This window comes from Mauremys mutica, chromosome 10 (assembly GCF_020497125.1).
Source record: "Mauremys mutica isolate MM-2020 ecotype Southern chromosome 10, ASM2049712v1, whole genome shotgun sequence".
Classification (NCBI taxonomy): Eukaryota; Metazoa; Chordata; order Testudines; family Geoemydidae; genus Mauremys; species Mauremys mutica.
Window position 1 is genome coordinate 15,389,245 of NC_059081.1, and position 26,498 is coordinate 15,415,742.

General features: G+C 41.8%; 1 protein-coding gene across 3 annotated transcripts in view; it reads right to left on the bottom strand.

The window, feature by feature from the left end:
* DPP10 (dipeptidyl peptidase like 10) overlaps positions 1–26,498 on the bottom strand; it is a 416,863-nt gene that overhangs the window by 169,298 nt on the left and 221,067 nt on the right. Inside the window, exons 5-6 of one of the 3 annotated variants that reach the window (XM_045032139.1) lie at positions 13,182–13,256; positions 11,814–11,873 (exon numbers count right to left, since the gene is read on the bottom strand). In XM_045032139.1, the coding sequence (XP_044888074.1) occupies positions 11,814–11,873; positions 13,182–13,256 (135 nt within the window). Of the gene's footprint in view, positions 1–9,714; positions 9,785–11,813; positions 11,874–13,181; positions 13,257–26,498 lie in introns of those variants that run through there. The other 2 variants (XM_045032140.1, XM_045032141.1) reach the window with 2 other exon arrangements.

Genomic DNA, 26,498 nt, shown 5'->3' on the forward strand with positions numbered 1-26,498 from the left:
TAGATGCAACTATTCACAAGGGGCTAGGGTTTGCAACCTTTACTCATCTTGAGTAGACCATTACACCTCCAAAAGTCCACTGAAGTCAATGAAAGTATTTGAGACGTACAGTGCAACTCAACCGAAGCATGTAGTATGCAATGTGGCCCCAAATCAAGCTTGCTTTTAATATTAATTTGTCTTGAATGCAAACTGATTTTAACTGAAAAGGTCTAAAACCTTTTAAAAATTGATGTTATTTGTATGGTACAAGCACATGCATGCCAAATTTTGCCACTTTCGTGGCTCCACTTATGTAAGTTTGAAATCTGTAGATATCACTGCAGAATAAGAGAAGTAATCTCTGCTGACAACACTCATGTTTGAGACCATCTCTTCTTTTGGTTTATGTCACTCTATCCTCCCCTGACCCTCCACCTACATTTTCTGTGTTGCCATTAGTAGAGCCTCTTATTCCTTCCTCCCCATCTCTGTTCTTGTTTCATAGTTTTATTTAACACTTCTAGGCTGATGAATAAGATTATTTGTTTGTCATAATAAAATAAACTGCGTGGGTGGGGAAATCACAGCTCTGTAATAACAAAAAATACAGAAGTCTCAATTTTAAATAAACAAAAAATGCCAATACGCAAAAGGCATCCATATACACTAGAGTTTCTGTCACTGGTGGTTTCTACAATATGCCACATTCTGGCTTATAATTACAGAATGATTTTCCTAGCAGTTTCCTCTACTCTAATGGAATTCATCATTATAGTAAATGTGAATAGCCTTATCCAACGAATACTCCAGAGTACCAACAGTGAATTAAAAACTCGATGTAGGATGCTGAACACACCAAAGTTGAGTAATGTGTTAAGATTATCGGTTGGACCTTGGAATTTCAGTCAGACGTTAACGATTATTCTTCAGATAATACTATTCAGACTTAGTCTGACTGTCAGCACTAGTGAAAGGAAATACTTGTTCTGTCAATACATATTTTTTTTAAAAAGATAAATGCCCTAGAATTCATTTTTAGTGAACAGCAGCAAAGCATATCAATCATGAGTTTTACTTCCAATACAACTTTGTAAGACAAGATGTAAAACATTAAATTCTAATCTCTTAAATTGTTTGTGCCAATTCTAAATCGGAAAGAAAAAAACACTTTATTATATAATATACCAAATTATTATTACAATATTTTGACAGCAGAAGCAATTTCCATTCTGGTTAGTTTCAAAGACTGTGAGCCAAAGTGTATTCTCAGTGGTGTAAATCCAGTGTAACTCCATTAACTCAATTTACTACAGTTGGTGGTCTGTTGAAAAGCTATGGAAAAAGGACATTAACCTTTTCATATACAACACTATAAAGTTAATGGAGAAGCACAATCCATTTAACAGTTAAAAGAATCACTGTCTTCTGGGTATATGACAAAGCCCTCCGATGTTTGCAAGTTCAAGATTTAACATTTCGATCTCAGAAACATCTAGAATAATGTAGTGCTTTGGTCAATGAAGAAAATACATTGCTGGATCATTGTGCATCTATAGGGATCGTATTATCTATATAGGATCCCTAATAATAATTTTATAATAAGGTACTACTCACTGTGGGTAGAGTAAGAATTGGACCCATAGTAAACCACAGTATGTTCCCAATATGCTCTCAATATAAATAATATTCCCTTTCCATTGTTTATAATTGTCTCAACCTTCATATTGTTTCCTGTCTCCTACTCAACAAGGCCTGTTTTTCATTATTCTTTGCATTATCTAATTAAGGTCCAATTCTGGAAACACTTAATACTGGGCATGCTGACTAATGCAACTAGTCCCATTAGAGTCAATGAGAATTCATGGCAGCAAGTATTACACACCGATATTAAATGTTTGCAGGATTGGAAATCTCCTCAGGTAGATACCTCATGTTTTTATATGCCTGTAAAATGTCATGCACTTCTGTAGTGCTACAAAACTAATACATGGTAATTAAAAAAAATCAAATATACATAATAAATAAGAAGTATACCACAGTCACCTTCAGGGTGACACAGGTAGAACTTTGATTTAAAATACAAGAAGAGTGTTTAAAGGCCAGATGCTCAGCTGGGGTAAAAGGGGGTAGCCCGTTTAATTGCAATGACCAGCTAAAAAATCTAGCCTTTCATATACACATTGTTGCAGTACTTATTAGCTAAACAACAACTGGAGAATCTCAAAGTGAAGCGCAGAAACAAACTTCCTCATTTTGGAAATTCTATTTATTTTCATTAGCTATGGATGCACATGAGGAATAAAATTCCTGTCTAGATTGATTGTGATAACCCTGAAATTCAGTGAGTTTCTGATCTTTTTGAGAGGTTGAGATAGAAATAGGGACAAATGGTAAAATCTGGATCTGAGGTTAAAGTCAAACATCACAATGTTCATGAGCATCTGTACCCAGGGTTTTGTTCTGGACCCATGCCAAGTAAAAATACATCATCACTATCTGAAAGTCCACAAACACATATGGCAGGGAAAACACAGTGGCCCAACACTGTAGCATTTAATTTCAGAATGGGGGACTATACAAAAATGAGGAAGTTAGTTAAACATAAATTAAAAGATCCAGCACCAAAAGTAAAATCCCTGAAAGCTGCATGGAAACTTTTTGAAGACACCATAATAGAGGCTCAACTTAAATGTATACCCCAAATTAAAAAACATAGTAAGAGAACCAGAAAAGAGCCACTCTGGCTAAACAACAAAGTAAAAGAAACAGTGAGATGCAAAAAGGCATCCTTTAAAAAGTGGAAGAAAATAGAAAGAAGCATAAACTCTGGCAAATGACGCGTAAAAAGATAATTACAAAGGTCAAAAAAGAATTTGAAGCCAAAGACTCAAAAAGTAATAGCAAAAAAATGTTAAGTACATCAGAAGCAGAAAGCCTGCTAAACAATCAGTGAGGCCACTGGACAATCAAGAAGCTAAAGGAGCTCAAGGATGGTAAGGCCATTGCAGAGAAACTAAATGAATTCTTTGCAGCGGTCTTCATGTCTGAGGATGTGAAGGAGATTCCCAAACCTGAACCATTATTTTTAGGTGACAAATCTCAGGAACTGTCCCAGATTGAGGTGTCATTAGAGGAGGTTTTGGAACAAATTGATAAACTAAACAGTAATAAGTCACCAAGACCAGGTATTCACCCAAGAGTTCTGAAGGAACTCAAACGTGAAATTGCAGGACTACCAACTGTATTCGTAACCTATCATTTAAATTAGCTTCTGTACCAAATGACTGGAGGATAGCTAATGTGACACCAATTTTTAAAAAGGGCTTCAGAGGTGACCCCAGCAATTAAAGGCCAGTAAGCCTGACTTGAGTACTGGGCAAACTGGTTGAAACTATAGTAAAGAACAAAAATGTCAGACACATAGATGAACATAACAGTCAACATAGTGTTTGTAAAGGAAAATCATGCCTCACCAATCTACTAGAATTCTTTGAGGGTGTCTCAAACACGTGGACAAGGGGGATCCAGTGGATTTTCAGAAAGAGCCTTTGATGTGGGAGCTTGTCAAAGGCTTAAGCAAAGTAAGCAGTCATGGGATAAGAGGGAAGGTTCTCTCATAGACTGGTAACTGGTTAAAAGATAGGAAACAAAGGGTAGGAATAAATGGTCAGTTTTCAGAATGGAGAGGTAAACAGTGGTGTCCCCCAGGGGTCTGTACTGGGACCAGTCCTAGTCAGAATATTCATAAATGATCTGGAAAAAGGGGTAAACAGTGAGGTGGCAAAGTTTGCAGATGATACAAAAGTACCAAGATAGTTAAGTCCCAGGTAGACTGCAAAGAGCTATAAAAGGATCTCTCAAAACTGGGTAACTAGGCAACAAAATGGCAGATGAAATTCAATGTTGATAAATGCAAAGTAATGCACATAGGAAAACATAATCCCAACTATACATATAAAATGATGGGGTCTAAATTAGCTGTTACCACTCAAGAAAGAGATCTTGGAGTCATTGTGGATAGTTCTCTGAAAACATTCACTCAATGTGCAGCAACAGTTCAAAAAGCTAACAGAATATTGGGAATCATTAAGAGAGGGATAGATAATAAGACGGAAATTATCATATTGCCTGTATATAAATCCATGGTACGCCCACATCTTGAATAATGCGTGCAGATGTGGTTGCCCAATCTCAAAAAAGATACATTGGAATTGGAAAAGGTTCACAAAAGGGCAACAAAAATGATTACGGGTATGGAATGGCTGCCGTATGAGGAAAGATTAGTAAGACTGGAACTTTTCAACTTGGAAAAGAGGCAACTAAGGGGGAATATCATGGAGGTCTATAAAATCATGACTTGTGTGGAGAAAGTAAATAAGGAAGTGTTATTTACTCCTTCTTATAACACAAGAACTAAGGGCCACCAAATGAAATTAATAGGCAGCAGGTTTAAACAAACAAAAAGAAGTATTTATTCACACAATGCACAGTCAACCTGTGGAACTTCTTGTCAGAGGATGTTGTGAAAGCCAGGACTATAACACGGTTCAAAAAAGAACTAGATAAGTTCATGGAGGATAGGTCCATCAATGGCTATTAGCCAGGATGGACAGGGATGGTGTCCCTAGCCTCTGTTTTCCAGAAGCTGTGAATGGGCAACAGGGGATGGATCACTTGATGGTTATCTGTTCTGTTCATTCCCTCTGGGGCACCTGGTATTGGCCAGTGTCAGAAGACAGGATACTGGACTGGATGGACCTTTGGTCTGACCCAGTATGGCCGTTCTTATGTGAGAGTAACATACAAATCTGCCTTTGATGCGGACACAGGGGCAAAATGAGACAGACATGTATGGAATTAAGTGGCAGGCTACAACTTTTATTAAACTTTCACCCGGGGCAGGGGTTACTACCCACCCATCACTCGTACTCTCCATTACCAGGCATTGAATTGGTTCCAGTGCGGGGGTTATAGGGCTCCTTAGCATATAACCTGCCACTCAGGATAGGCTCTCTTCAGCCTACCTGCAGGGCTCAGCTCTCTCTGAGTCCTAACATCCTTCCCCCAGGAGAGGGGCAGAAGGTGAAGAAGGGTGGGGACTTCAGGCCATGAGGGCCACAAGTTCTCACCTGTAAGCCCAAGGCCCATCACCAAAATCCCAGGCCTTTTCTCTCAGCTAACCATTCATTTTATTCTTTTTACCACACTTGAAACTGGCCACAAGTTGCAACAAATAAACAAGTCAATCCAGGTACCTCAGTAAGGTACTAAGCGCATTCCTACTTAAGTCACTGTGGCTTGAAGGCACAGTGAGGAAGGCAAAAAAACCCTCCCTGGTTCTCTGCCAATTGGCCCATGGTAGAAACAATTCCAACCTGACCCGCAAACAGGCCATCAGCTAGACCCACAGAATCTGTCAGACCAGATTCCTGTTCCTAGTTCAGGGGGGAGGGAGGAAGAGTTGAGCTGCTGGAACAGAGTTAAAAGAGGCTCCACATGGCCCCCGCAACAGGTTAAATTCTGGGAGCTAGGGAATGCTGGCCAATCAGCACGCCTCCCCCATGGCCAGAGACTACCGGGGAAGGAGCTACCTAGTGTGCTAGAATGAGTGTCTCCTTCCCTTCCTGCTGAGACTGCACCATTTCACCACTGGCCCCAGCAAGTTGCTCTGCCCTTTGAGGCAGGTGGGCAGCATTTTTAAAGACAGTTCCTTATTTCATATGCAGTACTCAAAAAACGAGTCGTGTGCAGGTGAATTCAGGGGGAGGCTTTGTTAAATAAGAACATCACCAACCTACAGCTAGTGCTTCCTGAGAAATAATACTCCATAGTCAGACTTCCGTAACAGTACAGCATCATTTTGTTGAAAACACCTGTATCATTTTGATATTTCACATTGTTTATTCTAACTCTGAATAATCTCTAGATCGAGCAAACAATCAGCAAACTGATTTTCCTCTTTCAATTTCAGCAGAACAATTACCATAATTAATTTCACAGACCAAGAAGATAAGATTACTGACATAACTGAACATTTAACTACCAAGTAATTGGTAGGAAGATTATCTCATAATGCATAACAGATAACCATAATTTAAGGCTTTAATGCATTTTTTCTCCTGGATTCTTCTAATCTGCAAATAAGCTCTTGTAGATCTTTTGCAGTGCACTCTAAAAGCTAATATCATATGCAAACTGGAAAAGCTCAGTGAGTGTGCCACTTCTCTCAACTTACCCTCAGTTCTTTGTAGATTGTGGTCAGCTCTGTTATTATTCTGTAAAAATACATATAATAACAGTGGAGTGGTAATAAGCATCCCCGCACAGTGGATAAGCAACTTCAATCTCTGCTGATTTCTCTTCAACTATCTTGCTGTGCTTGAGTCATTACTGTGTTTGGTGCATTAAACTACAACTTTTCGGAAAGTGTTTTGAAATATTGTTCATTCACATCGAACGATCAATTCAAAAAACAGTTAGTGTCATGACTCAGCTTCCTCTTCTTCTTTCTGCACAGGCTTGCATTCTCCTTCATCCTGCACTTACCCTAACTGATTATTAAAAATCACTTCTTCTGGTGTATGGCTTCCGACTGAACAAACAATGAATTAGATGGTGGGTCAGTGATGCAGCACTCTATCACAGCAGCAGCATCTGGAGACGTCACACACATCCATCCACCATTTACAGTGCTATAAGCTAGTATTGTTTTACACACATTCCCTAGTCAGACTGGTTTACAGTCTAAAGACCCAATCTAGTAGGCAAGCACACGCTTACGTTCCATAGATTCCTGAATGGAGATGTATCTAAGTTCATACCATAAGTGCTTTTGTGAATCAGGAACTAAAATGGACAAATGTAACTGTAAGCGAGTGGACTCACACCTGCGGTGCCTCCTGCTGGTCTCTTTCGGGAATTAGCTTGTTTCCATCCCTGGAGCGCCCTCTGCAGGCCAGTGTCCCACTGCCACTTGGCCCCCGTGTCCCTCCCTGGACTCCGATGCCCTGTTATCTGGGGTGCTTCCCCCTGGCAGTACACCCCTCAGTCTCGGGGCCTCCCCTCCCCGAGGAACTCCTACCCCCACCTCGCCTCAGTCATAGACTACTGCCAGTCACCAACTCACCCCCATGCCCTGGGGCAGACTGCAGTGTGAGCCACTCATCATAGGCAAGGTTGGGTCTGGACCTTCTGCTTCTCTCTGCACCCCAGTGCCTCTATGGGGCCTTGGACAAGGCCCTGCAGCCTGGAGAGTTGCCAGCCTGGAGCTCCCCAGCCCCTTTGGCCTTTCCCCTGCCCTGCCTCACTCTAGGCACCCTGAGCTTCCCAGCAGCCAGGCCCCCTCTCTCTGAAGGCAGAGAGAGACTGTCTCTGCTCCTGGCTTCCCTGGCCTTTTGGGGCGTGGCCACAGCTGAGACTGTTTCCCCAATCAGCCCAGCTTTTCCCCGTGACCCAGCCCTCTCCAGGGCTGTCTTAAGCCCTTCCAGGCAGGAGCGGGTGACCACCCCGCTACAGTAACTTAATTCAAGAAAGGCAAGTTGTAGATGACTAGTGGTAAAGAAAAGATTATAGGAAATGTTCCTGCAATAAGTTGGCATTGAGAAAGCATTTGAAATAGAGAGAGGGGGCCATGTGGCAGACAAAAAGGGATCAGAAGAAAGGGATCACAAAGTCAAAACAAAGGAAAAGGAGATATAAGGAGAGAGAAGTGGTGAGGAAAGTAGAAGGAAATTTGCTCCAATTCACAAGCTCTCTCTTCAATGTCAAGCTGAGTTCTGGCGAGGTCATGCATTAGGATCCAATAAAGCCTAGTGAAGTATTTGGAAAGTCTCACTTCACTTCAATGGACATTGGATCAAACCCTTATGAGGTAACCCTGCTCTGGGGAGGAATGAAGATACCTTGGAGAAACTTGCTAAGCTTCTTAGTGCTCGGGGCATGCTTGCGAACTAATGTGCCATCCTTTAGGGCCAGTGCAGAAGGGAAGGTGGAATAAGCATATGCAGTTTTCCTTAATTGTAAGCAGAACTTTACCTACTGTTTTTACAGCTGTTACTATCAACATGTACTGGAGTTAAAAAAAGAAGAGTTGAAATGACAGATTTCAGTCATGTCACTTATTAAAAGCAACATTGAGAGAATTGCTTCTCTCACACTCCTCACTGGCTTCCTAATATAGCCTCCACCCATTCTGAATGTCACATCACCCACTCCAGACCTTGGCTGAAAATGAGAACCGTGCAAGAAAGTCAAAGATTTACCATTCCCCATCCGTCTCATTCTGTATACAATAAATGCACGGACGGCACAGGGCAATGGTCTAACTACTGCCATATTTTTCACATTCCCTGAAAATATAGGCCACTTTCATTCCTTACGTTAGTTCTCACCTGTTGGTTAGCTACTTGGTAAAGCAAGAACCTTTTTCCGAGATGTTCGTCAAATAGCATGAGCATCAGTAATGGAAGTCTGAGCTGCACTCAGCTGATCCACATGAGTTTTGGCTAAGTAACGGAATTGTGGAGAACAGGAGAGAGAACTGGAAATATGTGAAGCTACACAGCAGTGAATACACTGTAACCATCCCCGCCATTTCCACAGCTCCCACCTCACTATTGTTACAAGTAACCCCTAAGGTGACTGTACCTCTCAGTTTTACTTAACTTCAAGCCACGTTATGTAGTGCTCTGTCATAAAGGTGGAGACAAACGTGTGTACAGAAATCAATATGCCACAATGTAAAGATTATTTCAGAACACAACTATCTTGCACACGATAAAGGCTGTTATTTTGCCGCATGCCGAGTTTAGAAAGCAATGATAAACCAGCTGCTGTGGCACAGTTTGATTCCTTTGTTCCTTTGATTAGGCATGATTTAAATGATTCATTCAATTATTACTTTTGTATTCAAAGATGGCTTATTTTCATGCAGATTTATGTCCCGTTATGCATAAAGGACAATCTTAATTGTGCTGAAACAACTGCAAATTTAATTAAAGTTTACCATTCCAAGCATAAAATAGAGAAAATGCTGACTATGATAAAAATAAATATTCAGCTATTTAACTCAACATTTATTTTTAATCCAAACATCAAAATAACCTTGCTTCGAATTACAATTTAATGACAAATGTCTTGAACAAACATTTGTTCCTACTTTACTTCAATCTATTCAGCTGAATTATACTAGCTTCTTTACAAAACTCTGTTGATTTATAAATCTGCAGCGGCTGTATTGCTATGTCACAATGGAACACAGATAAACATATGTAAACTATTACTCTCATTAAAGAAAAACCCATTACCCAAATATTTATGAATAGCTTCAATCCAGTCAAAAGGGTTACAATTCAGTTGATAACGCACAATGAGTAAGGGAAAATAAGAGTCAGATTCGCAGGTAGTGTAGTCAACAGAGCTATACTGATTTATACCAGCTAAGGCTCTGGCTCTAAATGTTTAAAACAGTCCCGTTGTGGTTCCCAATAATGAGTGCCACTGAAAACTGTACATTTACTCTACAGGGTGGTAACTTCCATTACCAGAAGCAAATACTTCTGTATGATAACAGTATACATTTTTGATGGCATCAAGTAAAGGAAGAATCTGGCCTGATCTTGCTCTCATTAAAATAATTGAATATGCATTATACTTTATTTTCTATTTTTAAGTCTATCATATAAATCTATGAAATTATAATTAATTACTTGGGGCAAATCCAAAGACTGTTACCAACACATGGATTTCCTTGGGACAGTCCTCAGTAGGTCTGGAGATCTCTGCTTGGGAAAGGGTTGCAAGGGAAGGGCTGGGGGGAGAATGAACATCATGTCGTCTAACCCTTTATGACATCATCGCTTCACAACTGATCCCCCTTAAAGGGGAAATCCAGGGGCAGGCTACTCTCAGAGCTATAGTGGCAGGGGCCAGGCAAAACAAATAGAGCTGGCACTCCTGGATGGACAGATGCCACTAGCTTCCTGTGCATCTTTGCAGGGTTCCCCTAGCACTGGCCCCCTGGGCTTCTTGAACGCAGAATCAAACCCCACTCTCCTAACAGTGGAAGTGAGAGAGGGAATAATATGAAGCAAATAATGTAGAAAAAACAGAGGAGAAGCTGTTGAAGTATGACGACATCATAAACAAAATCAATGTTTTAAATAAATTAAGTAGATCAGGCATGACTAGTTTTCTAAATGAACCCAGGACGTGAGATGAGAAAACACACGTTTTACCTCATATGCACCATAATAGCATAAAAGTATGTTATGCGACAGTTGTAGTGATTGCTACTGTTTTAAGGTGACCACATATACCCATAGGACAGATCTTCAGTTGGGGTTGATTGGTGTAGCTTTCTTGACTTCAGTGGAGTTATGCTAATTTACAGTGGACGAGTGCCTAGCCTAGTGGATAGAGCAGTGAACTTGGACGCAGGATATCTGGATTCTAGTCCTAGTTCTGTCACTGAAATGCTGGATGTCCTTGGACACATCACTGCCCCCCTCTCTATATATCAATAAAATTGGGATAATGTTACTGTCTTCCCTTGTAAGCCACTATGTGATCTACTGGTGGAAAGTGCTATATAAAAGCTAGGTTTTAATGTGCATTAATAAAACAAACATCACATTGTTATAATATACAAGTACTGTTCACCTGACAAATAGTACAACTGGAACATTCATGTATAGCCGGGGGCCCTGACCGAAAGCCCAGTGAAGTTAAGAGGCTGACTTCAACGGCTTTGGATCAGACCCGATAGCTGGATGATTACTGTGCATATTTGTTTGATGTGGTTAACGTGGTATTGCCTGTGTTTTCACCTCTGTGATGTTTTCTGTAACTTTTTTACTAAATTATTTTACTTGTGTGAATTTTCAAGAAAATAGGTTTTAGGCAAATAATGGAAAAACATAATCACTAGAATTTGCACGGGAATTCAGATTTTGAGAGTCACACGCCTATTTTCAAGGAACAGAAACATACCATGTGACTTTTGTCCAGGTAAGGGCTAGACATTTTTGCAGAAATTATTTTTAAAAGAAAATCATGATCTGTCTGAACAAATTAATGAACAGAAAAAGCCACCAAAATCTAATAATCAAGGAAGTATTTGCAAACTCTGCTCATCACTTGTTTTCATGCTCAACTGCTTTAGCACAGGGAATGACTGCACCACAACTAAGGTGGGGCAGAGTCTGTCTGGGGCTTACCTGGGAATGACAGCTCTGCTTTGGGAAGGGGGGGGTGAAGAGGAGGAAGGAGGTCAGAAACTGCTGTAAAAAAGATGCTCGGTGGTCAGCTTTGCAGCAATGACTCCCCCTACCCAGGAATGTGAGGTCTGAAGGGCATAAAGGTACGAAACCTGGGTGGGGCAAGTCTTTGCTCCACACAGCAAGGAAGCTAGCACCCACCCTCCTTCCCCCAGTGGAAGCAAATGGCAGGTTGGGTTAGGACCTGCTGTGGACGTTACGCTAGTCCCTCCTTTTAAAGGGGGCTGGGAAGGAATTTTTCCCGCACCACCAGAATTGACTTCGATGGAGTGAGGTTTTTTTTACCTTCCCCACAGTGATTGTGAGGCAGGACCTTTTCTGGTGAGAAGCAAAGGTTGTAGGCCATATGTCAAAAAGTATTTTGTAAGGTTTGGTGGATGTCCAGTGCAGGTACTCCATAGGGAAGGCAGCCAGTGACCAGATAAATGGCCTGGGAAAGGACTTAAAAGAAAGTGCTGGATAAAGGAAAAAATTGGGGCGGGGGTTGGGGACTTCTCTGATTGGTACGTCAGGGAGCCAACCCTCACTCCCCGCCGCCCCATTCTCATAGCCCACCTTAACCCTCCTGGGAGGATGGTGGATGGTAAGGTCCAAGCCATGGGTCGTCTGGGGGACCTGAATGGAAACAAAGGAGGGGCTGATGGAAGCCCTGGAGAATTGATTTGAATAAGCAGAGATTTGCCTGCACTGTACACTTTATCTGCCGGGTAGTCTCAGACATCTATATAATAAAGTTGCAACCCGATTAAAATCCATAACAAGTGTCTCCTGTCCTTCTTGCGGTGTACCCAGACAATGGCTACCTACCATTCTCTGCCTCTAAATATCTGCTGATAACTGAAGTTTAAAATGAAGTACAGTACTGTAGACAAAGCAGTAATGACAAACAGAGAGAGGGTCCTTCTGTAAAGTGGTGAATTCAAAGGGATCCTTCTGTAAAGTGGTGAATTCAAAGGGATTTGAGGGCTCTTAGCAGCTCACTGAATCAGCCCTAAGTGTATGTAGACATAAGGGGTAACACTTGTGATTGGTGCTACTTGACTGAAGTTCTCCACATAACATAGGGTAATATAGCATTGCTATTATTCCCTATTTTGCCACATCAGAAACATATTACATAACAGTTAGGAAGGAAAATCACAAGGAGCAAAGAAATATTTTGACCAACAATCAAACATGAATCCTTATATCTACTGTGTCAAATCCTACAACACAAAATACAGATGTCAGCTGTTATATTTAGTAATGAGTGCTTCCTTGTAACTTGGTAGAAAGAAAGAAAGAAAGAAAGAAAGAAAGAAAGAAAGAAAGAAAGAAAGAAAGAAAGAAAGAAAGAAAGAAAGAAAGAAAAGCTCCCATTTACTTCAATGGACTTTAAAATGAGACTCAAATAAATAACAGTCTTTAAGAAGTTACTTTTTTTTCCTTTACATCACACCACTCTAGCATGTCCTATTAGCTGTCAACATATTTTTCCAGGTTGCAGACATAATCATTAAGATTAAAGATCTAGAGAGCAATAAAGGAATGGTACCACTGCACTTGTCCGGCTTTTATTCTGACCTGGAAATTAATATATTTATCCCAAGAAAATCAGCATACTAAACACAAGTAGTCTATGGTGAGTTACCAACATAAAGTTTATCAAAAATAAGTAATAAAATCAATATGCTCCTATTTCTGAATATTGATTTCTGAAATTAAAGGAAGCAAAATGTTTCACCTATGTGGAATTTTAACACAGAGTTTATTGTCCCAAAACTTAAAAAAGAAGAAAAAAGGTTTATCTGAATAGTGATTTAATATATCAGTCTATCATAGTCTTATGAATAATGGAAATGCATTCGTAAAGTAAATCAGAAATGATAAAACATTTAAAGTGTCAATTAAGGAGACAATTGAATGTATGAGTAGCTTGCTTACCTGTTTGACATCATATGCAAGAAGAACAAATCTTAAATCTGGTGAAACTGAATATCTTGATGCTTTGAAAGTTACCTAAAAACAGGTAATAATATGGGTAATTAACACATTTAAGGTAATTTTTTCCCAAAGATTCTGACATTCACTTAAGACCTTTACAACTGCAAGATAATTTCTATTACAAACAACTGAATTATTTGTGCATCAGAAGGGCTATATTAATTCTCAGTGTAATTTCATTGACATTATTCGACTACAGCAGATTAATTTGGCTGCTACACTATCAACAAATTAAAAAAACCTCTGAGACTTGGTCATGATAGCAACACTATGCTCAACATTAACTGTTTGAAGGAGGGCAACTATAATCAGCACAAGACTAAGCTTCTGTGATATATACTTCACAGACAATTATGAAAGAGGCCTCATTGGTTAAGCTTAAAGATAATTGTGACATTGCACCCCATAATGCTTTATAGAAATATGATTCTGAGTGTAAATATGACATAACTGGAATACGTTTATGCTAGATATGCCATGTAACATAACTGTGCAAAGGTTATGCTCTTCTGCATGTATTCATCTTATTTGTATGCATGTATAATTTTTATATCTGAAGTTATGAGCATTGGCTCTATGCTTGTATTTAAAGTGTTTGCTGTAGAAAGCACCTAAGGCAGATTTGGTCAACATAGTGTGAAGGGGTTATTCAAGTAATTCGGAGTACTTGGCGAATAAAGAACCTTGATAGTCGCCAATCCACATCTTTCCTGGGAATTCCTGGATAAAACTGAGTCATGTATGGACATGTGACTTGCCCATGTGACTCCAAAACTCCATTTTGTAGCTGGATTCTACACAGGGAGAGAGAGGGGTTTCCACCCACAAGAGAAAGTCTGTTTAAGCCCTGGAAGCCCCTCCATTTTGTCTTCAGCTGGCACAAAAGATAGCCTCTCCACCCCAAGGAGATGCCTGAAAGAAACTGGAATAAAGGACAGTAACTACAGGGGTGTGAGTGATTGCTGGACCCAGGCTAGGAGGAAGTCTAGTCTGTAAAAGAGGCTTATTGGAACATCTCTGAGGGTGAGATTTACCTGCATTTAGTTTTTACTGTATTAGGCTTAGACTTATGTGCTTTACTTTATTTTGCTTGGTAATTTACTTTGTTCTGTCTGTTATTACTTGGAACCACTTAAATCCTACTTTTTGTATTTAATAAAATCACTTTTTACTTACTAATGAACCCAGAGGGGAGGGACAAACAGCTGTGTCTCTCTCTCTATCAGTGTTATAGAGGGCGAACAATTTAGGAGTTTACCCTATATAAGCTTTATACGGGGTAAAATGGATTTATTTGGGGTTTGGACCCCATTGGGAGCTGAGTATCCAAGTGTTGGAGACAGAAGCACTTCTTACGCTGCTTTCAATTAAGCCTACAGCTTGTGGGGGACGTGGTTCAGACTTTGTTTGCAGCAGGCAAGCATGTCTGGCTCAAACAAGGCAAGGCACTGGAGTCCCAAGCTGGCAGGGAAAATGGGCTCACAGGTAGTCCCAGCACATCAGGTGGCAGTCCCAAAGGCGTTTCTGTGACTCAACCCATCATAATAATGTACAGAAAAAAAATGGATAAGCACATTTAAGCAATAGAGCTTTGTCTCTCTAGTTGCTTTTCCTTTATCTTTGAGCATAAACATTTTGTAGAACAACCTTCACTAAGAGGAAATGTCTTATTTTACAGGAAATTCAAAGAAAACAAGAAAAATCTCTGGTGGAAAGTAAAGTGAAACAGAAAGCAGCATTACAAAACTAATATTGCTTTATATATAGCTAAGTCTACATGACACCCAATTGAATTGAGTATTGTAATTTAATCAAGGGGTAATGCTGATGTCAGAAAGAATTTAATGCATTTGATGTAGAAAGAGGATCAGTGTGCCAGAAGAAATAGTACCACTGAAGAAAAATATTTTACGTTAATTTGGAAACATTTGCTGTCTACAGAAGAAAAGGGTCAGGTAGTGAAGACATAGGCAAGACGAAAAAAATAGAAGCAGCATAACTGGGGGAAATAGTAGCCCAGAATTGGGTATACCCACAATGAAAAACGTTTTTCATGGATGATGCTGCTCTCAAAGGGCCTGTGCACATGTACACGAATACCTGAGCTGACTAACTTGGGGTATGCAAACTGAGCCTTGCTAAACACCACATTCAGGCTAGCTAATGCCCTCAGATGAGTGTATGTACATCTCTCACTAAATTCAGAGGAAACTGCATGTTTGACTGCGAAGGCAGAATTTTAGCCCTTTCAAAACTAATAGAACCAACCTTGCAAAAGAAATCACTGGAAAACTTCAGTTTTGAAACAAAATGCCCATAGTAAATGTATTATTTTAATACTGAGCACAGCAGTTCTACAAGTGGCCAGAGGAAAAAAGAAATAGAAAAAACAGCCACCAGAGAAAAAGAAAGGAAAAGGACTGTGGGTTTAAAATATTTTTTTTAACCCCTAACCTAACCTTGATTGACTGACTGACTGATGCAGTCAAGACAGATCATGTATATCAACATTTCACTTATTTGGCAAAGCACTAAGAACATTTTTAGATGTGGAGTTCTACTTCATTCTGGCAATGTATTAATTATTGCCACACTAACTCAGTCTTCTGCAATATATAACCTGGGAAGTTTTCCAAAATCATTTTCAAGCAAGTGAGGTTTCCTGCATTTAGCGAGAATCTTCAGTCAGTGATTATGCCACTGCAACACTAATGACGCACTCAGAGTAAACACCTGGGCAGCTCAGCTGCAGAATGTTGGCACTTTTAGGCAAAGCCAGTAAGAGCTAGTTTCTTATTTCCCATTAAAAGATCATCTCAAGTATCTAGGGATTTATAATTGTGTGAGACATGCTGAAGATGTACTGGTTCTCCTTGCACTCACCTGCACTTTTTTGTATGGTTCTGGGAGTGTCACGTATAAGTGTAGTGTAAGGGTACGTCTACACTACGGGACTATTCCGAATTTGCATAAACCGGTTTTGTAAAACAGATTTTATAAAATCGATTGCGCGCGGCCACACTAAGCACATTAATTCGGTGGTGTGCGTCCGCGGTCCGAGGCTAGCGTCGGCTTCTGGAGCGTTGCACTGTGGGTAGCTATTCCCTAGCTATCCCATAGTTCCCGCAGCCTCCCCCGCCGCCCCTTGGAACTTCCGGGTTGAGATCCCAGTTCCTGATGGGGCAAAAATCATTGTCGCGGGTGGTTCTGGGTAAATGTCGTTAGTCGCTCCTTCCTCTGGGAAAGCAACGGCAGACAAGCATTTCGCGCCTTTTTCCCCTGGATTGCCCTGGCAGATGCCATAGCATGGCAATCATGGAGCTTGTTTTGCCTTTTGTGACTCTCACCGTATGTGTACTAGATGCCGCTCACAGAGGCGATTCAGCAGCGCTACACAGAAGCATGCTTTTGCTTTTGCATGACAGCAGAGATGGTTACCAGCCATATTGCACCATCCAAACCCTTCCATAAATTGGAACTAAGATGATCATGGCTACCAGTCCTTTTGTACCATTTGCTGCTGTCATAAGTGCCCCTGGCTGCTCTTAGCCAGGGGCGCAAAAGCCAAAATTGGGAATGACTCCCTGAGTCAATCCCTCCTTTTTGGTATCTAAAAATAGAATCAGTCCTGCCTAGAATATAGGCAAGTGTACTAGATAACCACTGTATCATAGAACCAGAGAGCACAGCTGCTCTGTGTCAGATCCTACAGAAATTATGATCTGTATGCTATTCACAGGGGGTGCTCCTGTAACAACACCACCTGTTCATTCCATTCTTACCCCAGCCTTCCTGGGCTACCATACCATTGTCCCCCCACTTGTGTGATGAAGTAATAAAGAATGCAGGAATAAGACATGGTGACTTGTTAGTGAGAAATGAGTGGAAGGCAGCCTCCAGCTGCTATGATAGTCCAGACAGGACATTAAGCAGTGTGTAGGAGAGAAGCCCAGCATCCCTCTGCTAGTCCAGGGGCAACTGAATCTTTTCTTTACACATGAAGGGTGGGGGCTGATGGAGCTCAGCCCCCTGTTGCTATGATGACGATGGTTACCAGACATATTGCACCATCCACCACCAGAAAAAATTAGGGCCAGGCGCCCTTGATCGACCTGACGGATGCTAGTCAGCATGGTTACTGCCCCATGTGCCAATAGGCTGATGACGAGGACGGTTACCAGTCCTTTTGTACCATCAGCCACCCATGGCAAGGGGGAGTGATGATGTTGGTGTTGACGGCTGCAGCATCGTGTCTATCTGCAGCATTCAGTAAAGATAGGGTGACATGTAAAAGAGTCAGAGGATTGTTTTCCCTTTCGCTTCTGGGGGTGTGTGGGGGGTGAGTAGATTGCCAAGCTATGCCCTGACCCACCGCGGACACTGTGTTTGACCCTAGAAGCATTTGGAGCTCAGCCAAGAATGCAAATACTTTTCGGAGGCTGCAGGAACTGTGGGATAGCTTCAGTCCTCCAGTCCATGAGCGTCCATTTCATTCTTTGGCTTTCCGTTACGCTTGTCACGCTGCAGTGCGCTGAGTCCCTGCTATGGCGTCTGTCTGGAGATTTTTAAAAAAGGATTCTGAATTTCATCTTCTGTAACGGAGCGCTGATAGAACGGATTTGCCTGCCCTTACAGCGATCACATCCGCATGGTCCGTGCTGGAGTTCTTTTTTTATTTTGATTTCGGACTGCATCGCCACCCGTGCTGATCGGAGCTCCACGCTGGGCAAACAGGAAATATTCAAAAGTTCGCGGGGCTTTTCCTGTCTACCTGACCACTGCATCCGAGTTCAGATTGCGGTCCAGAGCGGTCACTGGTGCACTGTGGGATAGCTCCCGGAGGTCAATGCCGTCGATCAGCGTCCACACTAACCCTAATCCGATATGTTAATACCGATACTAGCGTTACTCCTCTCGTTAGGGAGGAGTACAGAAACCGGTTTAAAGAGCCATTAAAATCGATATAAGGTGCCTCCTAGTGTGGACGGTTGTGGCGTTAAATCGGTTTTACACTCCTAAAACCGGTTTAAACGCCTAGTGTAGACCAGGCCTAAGTATATTACAGTCTTCTGACTACTGCTAGTGGTTTTGGCAGACTATTTCCCTCCTTCTGGTATAATGGGATTATTCTTGCTAACAGAAGTTAAAAATATAGAATATTTGTATACATTCCACAAGCAGGAAAATTAATATTAGGCAAGCAGAAAACATACTAAATAAGCTTGGCAATGCATGCATGCTAACACTTTTCAAAATTCACTTTAAAAATGCAGTGAATGTATTTATCAAGATTGAGATTTTCAAATGAGCCTAAGGGAGTTAGTGAGGTGCCCATTTGAATTTCAGGAGTGTTTGGGTGCCTAACTTCTTTAGGTTTTTTGAAAATCTCAGCCTCGTTTTTGGGGGGCATCAAATGATAAGTTTGGCAATAAAATAAGAAATTTAGCCAGTGTTAATTTTCACCACTATATTCACAGAAAACAGCTTTCTAGGAAAAAAGCAAGTTAGCACCTGCACTTCTTTTCATGCCAAATAGGAAAAATATGCCAGGCTTAGAATCTGTAGGACCATCATAGTGAAAGAAAGGCAGAAAGAGTAGGTGTTCCACATGCTCTTCTTCTGGGTTCTTCCTTGCCCACATGACAGAGGTCTGACTCCTTTATGGGCGAGAGGATGTCAGCTGGTGTCGAGCTTAGGACAGTGCAGTGCACACTGGGCCTGATTATAACTGATAACTGATGCTGCTTCCAGTCTCTACTTAACTTTAAAAGTGTTTTGAAATGAGATCCTCAGAAGAGAAATACAGGGGGTTTTTTGTTTGTTTTTTTGTTTTGGGGGAGGGGTGTTATTGTTTACATAAGAATGGTCATACTGGGTCAGACCTAAGGTCCATCCAGCCCAGTATCCTGTCTTCTGACAGAGGCCAATGCCAGGTGCCCCAATAGGAATGAACAGAACAAGTGATCATCAAGTGATCCATCCCCTGTCACTCATTCCCAGCTTCTGGAAAACAGAGGCTAGGGACACCATCCCCATCCATCCTGGCTAATAGCCATTGATCCATGAACTTATCTAGTTCTTTTTTTGAACCTGTTATAGTCTTGGCCTTCACAACATCCTCTAGCAAAGAATTCCACAGACCGATTGTGCATTATGGGAAAAAATACTTCCTTTTCCTTGTTTTAAACCTGCTGCCTATTAATTTCATTTGGAGGCCCCTAGTTTGTGTGTTATGAGGAGTAAATAACACTTCTTCATTTACTTTCTTCACACCAGACATGATTTTATAGACCTCTATCATATCCCCCCTTAGTCAGATCTTTTCCAAGCTGAAAAGTCACAGTCTTATTAATTATCAGAGGGGTAGCCGTGTTAGTCTGGTTCTGTAAAAGCATGAGCTTTCGTGGGTGAATACCCACTTCTTCGGATGCAAGGCTTACATCCGAAGAAGTGGGTATTCACCCACGAAAGCTCATGCTGCAAAACGTCTGTTAGTCTATAAGGTGCCACAGGATTCTTTGCTGCTTTTACAGTCTTATTAATCTCTCCTCATATGGAAGCCATTCCATACCCCTAATCATTTTGTTGCCCTTTTCTGAACCTTTTCCAATTCCAATATATATATTTTTGAGATGGGGCAACCACATCTGCACATCTGTTTCTAGCCAGCATGTTCTCTACCTTTCTGGGGAAGGGATTTTCTATTTTATTTTTTTTGGTTTTCATTAAGCATTTTATTAATGTGGGACTTTATTGCTTTTAACCCTAGTGAAAATTTGGAGGTTAAAACACCTCTCCCCACCCCTATAACATTTTTTCCCCAGAAATACCTGCAATTGAGTTTTCTTGCTAGTTTTGCTACCATGTGCATGAACACTATTTTTTCAGACTGCTGCCTGTGCCAGAAGCTGTTATTCTTACTGTAGGCAGATCCAGTTTAATGCTGTCTCTATGGGAATCTCTACACTGTAATGAGGATTTGTGATTACAGCACACGTAGAAGGACCCGAGCTAGCTTCGATCTAGATAGAGCAAGTGTAGTTTGTGTATTGCCTATATCAGCTGCAAACACACCTCCTCATTGCAGTATATACATGCCCTGTTACCTGCATAAACTGCTACTCTTGCAATATTTACATTTCACAATGCTGCAAACTTTTTACCCAGAAATTAGATCTCAAAGGCTTGTACATTCTCTCTCCTTCTAAACTCACAGGTCTATCATGTGTTTCATGAACTATGCTGAGTTTGACACAATTTTATTTTTTCTAAGTTGTAAAAGCAACAGACTAGGTTTGCTGAGGCAGAACCCCCACTAACTGCAGGATCCGAACCAACTGTATACGATGATCAGCAGATTGCATTCTTAGCCTCCTATGAAAGAAATACCTCGTGCGATATGGGTTTTAATTCTTTGTCTGACAATGATGCATTCTGATGTGACACTCCATGGACAATCTATGGCCTCTTCTATTCCCAATAATGCACTTGATAACTATGACCACTGATATTACCACTTGCACAGATCACAAGGATGATAACCAAATGGAGACGGACTGATACAGCATATTTAAGTTACTCTCTGCCCTTTATCTTCTTGATGACATACTAGGTTTGTTTTTGAGGCAAAGTATTTTTTTCAGGGAAAGAAAAAGGTAGGGACTGTTCTTTGAGACAGTGTGACAAAAAGCAAAAGAATCTGAGAGAAACTTAAGCAGGGCAGAGAAAGAGAGAATAAGGGAGAGAGCTAATCTTTCCTCCACCTTTTAGAAATATTAAAAATGTCTGGGTATTTTTGAAAGTGAAACTTGCTCAGATCTTGCTTTACAAGGCCAAGGCTTCGCACTGATAGAGATTTTTTTTTCTTTCATATTTCATCAGTGTTTCACTGATAACCAGAAATGTTTTGTTGCAAGTCAGTTGATATTGTCACGCATAAAGATAGCTTAGGCTAGAGACAGTATAATAAGCCCATATTACAGTTAACAATGCCCGGTTTCAGTGGCCATGGTGAAGGCTCAGATAAGTAAGAGAAGGAAATATTGATTCAGACTCAGCCTTTACTTGATCTCCATTGCCAATATACACCACTCAACCTGAACCTCTTTTTCCTTTTCTTTTCTTGAAACCTGGTTTTGAGTTATTATTGATATACAGGCTAGTCCTTTCATCTCTGCTCAATAGTCTCACTCACTATACAATATTCTCCATGGTTCAGATGTTCAATGGTATTTAGGCACTAACTCCCACTGATTTACGTGTAAGTTAGGAGCCTAAATACCTTTGAGGATCTATGCCCACATGACTGCTGAATTTTAATTGCTCTTGCATTTAAAGTAGTGCCCTGTTTCTAGTCTTTCAACATACATATGGCAGAGATGGAAATTACTTATAAGGTAACCTAGTCAACCTCTATGGTTATATATGGCTGTCCAACATTTTGAGAGATGAAAGGAGACATGGCAAAGTCAGAGGTGCTTAGCAATGGCATGGGAAAAGAGCCCAATGCGTGAGCGGTAAACCTCACAGAGTCCACTCGCCAGATGGAAGTTGAAGCATATTCTGCTTCCTGGCTCGCCTGCAGGCCTCAGTCTGGGCTCTCTGCTGGCTCTCCATGATGACTACACCAGTCGTAACCTGACTTCTCCAAACTAAAGGATTGTGGGCAGGATTTTCCCAGTTGTCAGTGGGTTGCTGTATTTCTTGAGGACTTGCTTGACCTTGTCGCTGTGCTGGAGCTTTGGCCTTCCTCTGCATCACAGGTGATTGTTAAGTTGGCCATAGTGCACAGCCTTTGACAATCAATCATGAGACATGTGCTTCACATGTCCCAACCAGCGAAGCCTGTGAATGTCCAGCATAGTCTGGATAGACTGTAGGCCAGTTCTCTTAAGGATCTGTTACTGGTGATTTGTTGGTCCCAAGTAACTCCAAGGATTTTTCTAAGACAGTGGAGGTGGAAACTGTACAATCTCCGCTCCTGCTCGGAGTACATAACCTGGCTTTCACAACTCTAAAGGAGGGTAGTATGGACACAAGCCTGATCAACAGACACCTTTTTGTTCAGAGTTAGCAACTTCTTGCTCCAAATATGCAAGGTAAGTTTGCCAAAGGAAACAGAAGCGTTGCCACTTTTAACATCAAGTTCCCTAGCAAGGTTGTGTGGGCTGGTAAGAATTGAGCCGAGAAATGAGAGGTGATCCACATTGTCCAGAGTTTCATTATTAAGGTAGGTTTTAGGTGGAATGTTGGTGCCTTGTGACATGGCAACTGTTTTCTTGATACTAATTACCATGCCAAACTTCGTGCATGGATCAGAAAACGTATTCAAAACATTAAGACAGTGCAGGATTATTACTCATAGTATATTTTCTAGTGCTTTTAGCACTTTCTCTAGGATAGATTCAGTGGGTCTAGCAGCAGAGCTTCAGCCACTTAACTTGGGGGAGACTTCCACATTTGAGAAATTGACAAGCTATTTAGGCTATATTTTCTTCTCTTTAATTTTACCCCACTTATATTTAGATTCCCTTGTACTAATCTAAACATCCATTCTTGATGCTTACACTCTTCACATTCCTGTTAACATTTCCTCTCACTTTCACTGTTGTTAATATCCAAAGAGCATGCTGTTCCTTATTTCACCCTCCCAAGAATAGAGCCATTTCAAGACTGCTCCTTTAAAACTGACCGTAAAAAATAATACTTAGCACTTCACACAGCAGTTTGTGTCTTCACAATATTAGCTGAGGGACTATGCTGTTGATGTTCATTGACCTGCTCAGGTCACCTTATCAGATGGTCATTGGCCAAGTGGCGATGCAGAGCAGTAATCGAAGGGTAAGGATTACGTGGGTAGCATTAACATGGCACTACGTTTCAAAATAGTTTCCTGAAGTGGCAGTGGCAACTATGGGAACAGTGAGCATCAGGGCCCCCTTTCACTTCTGTAAATCAGAAAAGGCAGTGTAGCAGTAGACAGAGAAGGCTTAAGAAGAAAATCTGGTAGCAGTCAGAAAATGCAGGGTAATTGGAGAAGGATGGTCCAGTGGTTAGGACATGAGGCCATGACTTAGGAAACTAGGTTACATACCTTGTTCTGTTTCTGTGTGACTGAGAAAGTCAATTAACCTTAGTGCCTCAGTTCCCATTCTGTAAAATGGGATAATATGACTTCCCTATCTCCCAGCAGCATTATGAGAATAAATACTTTAAAGTCTGTAAGGCACTGAGCTACTACAGTAATGAGGGACATATAAGTATGTAGGAAGTAATTAAGGAAGACCCATTAAGAGAGAGAAAAGGATCCTGATAGCAGAGAGGGCCTTACAGCAAAAAGAAATATAGCCAAAGAGACAGAACTGGAAATAAAAAAAATAACAACCCCCTGGAATGCTAAAAAAGACAAAAAAAGAGAAAGACCTAGACAGAAGCGACTAGCAACAGGCTTGGTCAATGGAACAAGAAAAAAACAATGGCAGGTGCATGAAATTAAAGAGACTGATCAAGTCAGGTGCATAGACTTATAGAAAGTAGGCAAAATCCCAACTTGAGTGGATTCTCCTGTGATTGGGTCTGGTCTAAGATTTTTAAAAACTGTATGTATTCTACAGTATATGAAAATTATATTAAAAAAATCACACTAAACAGGGTATTCAGGTTGTAAAGTCAAGCATTCAGAAGTTAGGAAATGCCTGTGTTAAGGTTGCCTGTGCAACATGTGACAAAGTTCCTCCTCTACCTTGGTGGGTCCTGCGCTTATTGGCAGATTTGCTCGCCTCACAGATTCACCCTGTGGGTCGGGAAACAGCCCAGAGACCTTCCCCTCTGGTAGACGCCACAGTCCAGGTCAATTCCTCCTGTGTTTGATCAGGAGTTGGGAGGTTTGGGGGGAACCCGGGCCCACCCTCTACTCTGGGTTCCAGCCCAGGGCATCAGGGGGGCCTTAATTAGAGTCAGGTGCTTAACAGCCTCATCTGACTCTGAGCAGGTTAATTGGAGTCAGGTGTTCTCATTAGCCTGGCGCAGCCCCTGCTCTGGTCATTCAGGGAACAGAAAACTGCTTATCCAGTGGCCAGTATATCTTTGCCAGAGGGGTTCATGGCTGTTTGCTGACAGCAGAGGGCTACTGACACTCAGGAATCCTGAGTTCAATTCCAGGTTCTGGAGGGGAATGTTGTCTAGTTGTCATAAACCCTGTTTGCCACACAACCTGTTGCTGATCCACTCTACTCCTATCCAATTCCCCCCACCCAATCATTTCTGTACTCCTGTTACTGTCACTATCCTCCCCATAGCTCTGTCCTTGTCCCCAGCATTATCTTCTGACCCTCTCCTGACCCTGTGCACTGCTGCTCTTCTCTCTTTCTGACCCTCATGTTCTTAATTCTCCTCGACCAACTCCTGTCCCTGACCCACTCCACATGTGACTCCTGTGCTATCCCTGCACTGCTCTGATTCTTGTGCCTGTTCCCCATTCCACAGTTCCTCTACACCCTTTGCATTGCACTCAGGATGTTTCCTCTTGCTGCCAGGGCACCTGCAGTGGGACTGGGGACAGCATTGAGAGCACCGGAGAAGGTCTCCCTGCTCTCGGTTCTCGATACCGAGTGCCACAGAATCACCCAGCAGCCAGGAGGGCCAATGGCAGGGAAAGTCAAGCTCATCACTGGAGCCTGGGCTGGAGCATGCTAAATCACTCTGTGGGGATGGGCCAGGCATAGTGTAGTCTGCAAGTAGAGTCTCTGAAGGGACTTGCAGCATTGTGTATAATTAGAGACAGACAGAGCTGGTGCAACCATTTAGGTGACCAGGGCGCTGGCATTTGGGGGGTGGCATTTTCTTCAGCAGCGACCACGACGGCCGGATCTTCGGCCACCCCGGTCGCCGCCGGCATTTAGGCGGAGGGAGCTGGGGCAGGGGAGCGCAGGGAGGGCCGCCTGCAACAAGAAGGGAGGGGGGGCGGCACGGAGGGGCACTCCCCGCCCCAGCTCACCCCAGCCCCACCTCCTCCCCGAGCATGCCTTGGCTGCTTCACTTCTCCCGCCTCCCAAGCTTGCAGGGCCAATAAGCTTAGGCACCACAAGCCTGGGAGGCAGGAGAAGTGAAGCAGCCACGGCGTCCTCGGGAAGAAGGCAGGACAGGGGTGAGCTGGAGTGCAGAGGGGTGCCTCAGGGTGGAGGGGGGAGCTGCCACCGGGGGGGGTGGGGCGCCTCAGGGCGGGGGCCCGGGGACGGGAGAGGACGCAAGGTGGAAGTTTCGCCTGGGGCGCGAAACATCCTTGCAGCGGCCCTGGGGACAGATTTTCAAAAAGATACAAAGGGCAGTTAAGTGCCTTTCCGTTGTGCTTTAAAAAGCCTCCCCTTATTTACAAACAACATATTTTGAACAAATTTGTGGATATTGACCACTCTGATGAGTTACGAAAGCTTTGCAGATATTCTTGGATTATTACCAAGGGATCCTTACAATTTTATTTATCAACCATTCTCTCAGATTTTTGCATATCTATGTGCATTGTTGCACTGCACTAATAAACCATAACATAAAATAAATTAGCTGTGGAGGTTATTTAACATTCAAAGTGCATATGTGGGTGATGTTCTAATGTTCATAACATATTCACAACATGTAAGTGTCATTAAAACACCCCATGTTGCAAAAGTGAGTAATATTTATGTGGTATAAAGTGTAGTTTAAAGCATTTACTATTATTCACTCTTATTAATCTCTTGTGGAAAGCTCTTAAATAAAACAGAACCATGTAAGCTGCTCTTGCAATTAAAGCTACGATAATCAACAAAGAACTATAATTGCACTATGATGCTGTACTGAGTTTCCAGTCAAGAGAGAGGAAGGTGACAATAAAGGAAAGCTTACTGTGAACAATTCTATGTGAAATATCACAAAAATATTCACTGCCAAAAGCTCCATTCAGACTAAAATTCTAATTCTGTGCTTTTGGCTGCAAGGCCTCTGCAGGGCTTCTACAGCTGGGTTGCCACAGAGCCTAATCGTGATTCATGAGCCAAAACTACTTCTGCTCTGCTCACCCATCTGACACCATGCATCTAATTAGCAGGCAGCAAAAAGTAATCCCTCTCTATCAATCCACGTGCAAAAGATGGCCCACAGTAATATCATACTAGAAGCATAATACACTCTGGGGTACATCAAATGGGAAGCCCCTGGAAACTTGTGCAATTTAAACAGATTAACTGGATGAGACCCAGGACTGAGGCTCTTAAGCCTGACATT